This window comes from Morone saxatilis, unplaced genomic scaffold (genome assembly GCF_004916995.1).
Source record: "Morone saxatilis isolate NCDOM2014 unplaced genomic scaffold, NCSU_SB_2.0 Contig4, whole genome shotgun sequence".
NCBI lineage: Eukaryota > Metazoa > Chordata > Actinopteri > Moronidae > Morone > Morone saxatilis.
Genome location: NW_023339984.1, coordinates 710,476 through 714,646, shown reverse-complemented (window position 1 = coordinate 714,646; position 4,171 = coordinate 710,476). Strand labels below are relative to the sequence as shown.

At 40.3% G+C, this 4,171-nt stretch overlaps 2 protein-coding genes across 2 annotated transcripts in view; both read left to right on the top strand.

The window, feature by feature from the left end:
- The window catches only part of si:ch73-40a2.1 (tyrosine-protein kinase receptor UFO), a gene marked incomplete at its 5' end in the record, with an annotated part of 12,653 nt that extends 10,405 nt beyond the window's left edge, over nucleotides 1–2,248 (top strand). The window contains 2 exon segments of the mRNA XM_035675418.1: nucleotides 492–546; nucleotides 1,132–2,248. Coding sequence (XP_035531311.1) covers nucleotides 492–528 — 37 coding nt within the window.
- The window catches only part of rab1ba (zRAB1B, member RAS oncogene family a), an 11,051-nt gene continuing 8,021 nt past the window's right edge, over nucleotides 1,142–4,171 (top strand). Inside the window, exons 1-2 of the mRNA XM_035675699.1 lie at nucleotides 1,142–1,399; nucleotides 2,904–2,993. Coding sequence (XP_035531592.1) covers nucleotides 1,142–1,399; nucleotides 2,904–2,993 — 348 coding nt within the window. The remainder of the gene's footprint in view (nucleotides 1,400–2,903; nucleotides 2,994–4,171) is intronic.

Here is a 4,171-nt window from a genome sequence, read left to right as displayed (position 1 = left end):
AAAGCACACCTAAGGGCCAACAGAGGAGATGGTTATATAAAACTTACTGACTCCCAAAGAGTGTTGCATACCTGCTGCTGATTTATTGTATTTTTAATCCAGCAGGCTGGGTGATGACCTCCAGGGTGTGTGTGGCTGATTCGGCTTGTCGCAAGAAAATCTACAGCAGCAATTATTATCGTCCAAAAAGTAGCTATCCGTGTGCCAAATCAAGTGGATGGCAATGGAGAGCGGCTGTTCTGAGTCAGTCTAGCACCACCAAAGTGACCGTGTGAGTTTTACTGTGGAAGCCATCAAGATAGTCAGCATGATAAACAGCTTGAAAGTTGAGATTAGATTCTAATTTCTTTAAATTTAACTGAGGGTGTGAATTTCGCACTATGTTATCTTGCCCCTGTATTTTAGTGGTCGTTTGGGGTGAAGCCATGTGGAGATTGTGTCCGGGGAAGGACGCCCCTATCCTGGAGTTCACAACCATGAGCTGCTGGAACCCTGCTGCTGTCCGGACACAGGCTTAAACCACGCTGAGGACTGTGACCAGGAACTGTGAGTTCCGTGCTTGTCAGGGAGCCATTTTCTCCCATTTTGTATTTGATGAGGGAGATTTAGCCCTTACCCTCTTGCCAGTCTGCCACCTTGTCTTCAGAGCTTGCAGCGGGCTTATATTATGGAAGCTAGAGTGACTGCTAGTATCATATAAAACTAGTATGCGCTAACGCGCCATCATTGGTACAAACCATGTCATGCTAGCATGGAAGGGGGCTAAATAACGCTCCAAAGTTAGGCAAAATTTTAGTGATGGAAAAACTGGCATTGTCATTTTCAAAGGGTTCCCTTGACCTCTGACCTTAAGATATGTGAATGGAAATGAGTTCTATGGGTCTCTCCTCCTTTGTCAACTATGTCTAACTACTACTACTTTCCTTAGCTTAGATATGCTATGTGCTAGGCTAGTCTATGTTGAAAGGACATTTTCACATTTTGAAGATGATTACTTTGGTTAAAACACTCACAACTCATAGATATATGAAACCTTTAACAATGGGTCACACTTTGTTTTAAGCCATTGCTATAGGGAATATTCTTTTACATCCACCTCACCCTGCCTCCTCCATCTCACCCCAAACACAGTTATGAAGTCATGCGGAGCTGCTGGGACAAGGATTCGGCCCGCAGGCCTGGCTTCAGGGAACTGTGCGAGACACTGAAAGGTCTTCTGTCGGAGCTGCCGGTTCTGGAGGCCAGCCAGGAGGCCAGCTACATCAACCAAGGCCTGGAGGTTGCTGCTGCAGCTGCAGCTGCCTCTCAGGATCCACAAACAGACTCTGGGGGAAGATGGGAAAATGTCTACCTGCCTTCTCCCGTGGGTGCTGCTGCAGCCAGAGATGAGCATGTGGAAGTAGATGGCTATCTTAAGTATATAACTGACTCAACAGATAAAGGGAATGACAATCACTAAAAATATAGATTTACAAAATGTAATTCTGTATTAAAGTGAACAAATGTTGTATGTGTGTATACAATTCTGTCTTTTGATGTCATAATTATAATGATTATGCAGTAAAACATTTTAATTTACCATCTCAAAATTAAGACTTATTATCTCATAATTGTAACATTAATTTAGACCTACCAGTATTTTGTGTCATTCCTAACATTCAGTTCTTTCTTTTTCTGGCACAAATGGTCTTCCATAGATGTTTATGAAACTATTCTTGCATTCTTGAGCCTGTAAATGCTGACTTCCAGGGTTTTAGCTTTGACAGCAGTATGATTGGATGAAATTCACAGTGCGGTAAGAACATTATCAAATGTGGGGTTTGTGTCTGCAAGTTGTATAATTATACTGGATCATGACTAATTCTAATAGTAAGATATTGTGACTGACAGTTTCCATGTGTTATTTTAGGAAAGCCCAACAAAATCTGTTGTAAAGTGAGATTTAGACTATAAAAGTACATATATTTTATTTTTTAATGATAAGTTTTCATCTAGAAAAACACAAAAACTTTACTTGATGGCACAAGTTTAACTTTTTACATGTGATTTTAAATATTAACATTGCAGCTGCTTGCCAGTTTAGACATTTTTACGTGTAACGGTATATTCTGTTGTCCTCAGAATGGAGGGTTGTGTATATTCAATTCAATTCAAATGGGCTTTATTGACTTGGAAGACAGATGTTTACATTGCCAAAGCAAGTGTAAAATATATGTATATACAGATTAGTAAGACAAATAAAAATAAAATATCATGTTGTGTTTGTAAACTGTTTTCTTTATACTAAACTACAAATCCCAGCACTGCTCTAATTCTAGATTTGTCCGGCTTTCTAAGTAGTGATACGTCATTCCACGTCACTACCGCACCTGCGCAGCCATCTTGAGCCTATAGCAAGCAACGGACACAGAAAGGCAGGAAAAAAAGGGTAAAATAGAGCAGCTCAGCCTGAGGAAACAGAGATATGTCCGCTAGAACCAAGTACATATGAAACAGTAAAGGTTGAATACAGTGGAACGACCAGGAGACAGTAACGGAGACGGTAAAACAGCCATCTAAGTGCCTCGAATACCGGGACCTAACGTTACAAGTCATCTTTTTTTGACCGGAGTAGGAAGGAAGAGTCGAGTCGCCGACAGAAAAACACGTCCAGACTGAAACCATGAATCCCGAATAGTGAGTTTTAACCTTCCATTAATTGTGCTCCATTGTAAGGCGGTCACTGCCGTGTTAAGCTAGAAACCGTAATTATATGCGGTTATATGGCTCAGTCTTATGTAAATAATGCTAGGCTAATTGTTCTGTGGTTAAATTCATTGGCAAACACCAGCTAGCTCGCGAACAGGGCGCGGACAGCTCCTTTAATGTGACAGTCTCGCGAACGTGTTTTCTCTCAACGTCAGCTGACAGCTCGCTCGTGCCTTACCGTGTCGGCTGTGGCACGCGACCTTTCACGGGACAAACAGACGGAAAGTGCAGTGTTTGAAACGAGAGTACGAGACGTTCACAGGAAACGCTGTTACTTGCTCTGCATACAAGAAAGGAAACGAATAGCGTTGGCTAACGTGAAGTAGTGCAGTACAGATATGTTACAGCTGACCTGTAGCCTGTTGTTTTTTTCATATGGACACAGTTGCCGTCTGTATAGACACAGGTGCATACTATACTAAGGGTTGGAAAGGGTTACTTATCCGATAAAAATCGGACCTGTTTAAAAATGTAGCCACTAACCTCATCCAAACATCATAATATTAAAGTAATGTAATAAATTATACAACATTAATACAATTACAATAAGAAGTATTGATGTGAGTGTGTTCTATAAGACAACAGAACAATGCAACCTTTGAAAAGAAGATGGAAATGGAAAAAATGTTTTGTATAAAAAAATATGTCCTCTGTTTAGAGGGAAAAAACGGCTGTATTTTAAAATTGAAATCCCGCTAAATATTCCCCACTTTTACTAAATGTAAATGTATTTTATGTATTCTGATTATGTAACTCAGTTACATGTAATCTGTTACTCCCCAAGCCTGCTCGGTTTGTACATTTTCAGCTTATAGAAATAATAATCATTTATTTGATGTTTTTTTTGAATGCTGTTGTACCTACTTTACAATTTTGCCGATAAAATGCCCAAATTGGCTCCTCTCTGCTGTGGAGCATGTTGGAGCTAACGTTAAACGATACGACAGGTAGAAGATGTTTGACCTGCAGCCCAGAAACAAGAGGACACCTGCTTGTGACTGAATCCCTGGCTCGGTTTGTAAGACGTACTGTCAACAGTAGGTGCTGAAATGTCCCAGCTGCTGAGAGCCCTTTGAATCTTTGAAAGCTTGTCTAACAAGCTAAGCTAACACTTCCACACCCTTAGCAGACAGTCTTTATTTCGCCATATGTTTACACATACTGTAGAATCCTGTCTCTGGTTAAATATGCCCTAATATTGCCTATGATTATACACTGCATGTTAGTAGGCGTGGAAGTGCTCTTTATTCAGGCTGGTTATCCATCTTCAAAGATTTGGTGTCACTTTCTAAGGCACCTCTTATAAAGGGTATAATCTGTAATATTCCCTCACTAAACTGTCTATAAACTCTAGCTCTATATTCTATATGTAGTTGAGTTTTGTACTGACATTATCCCAAATGTTTCCAACAATGTCATTTTA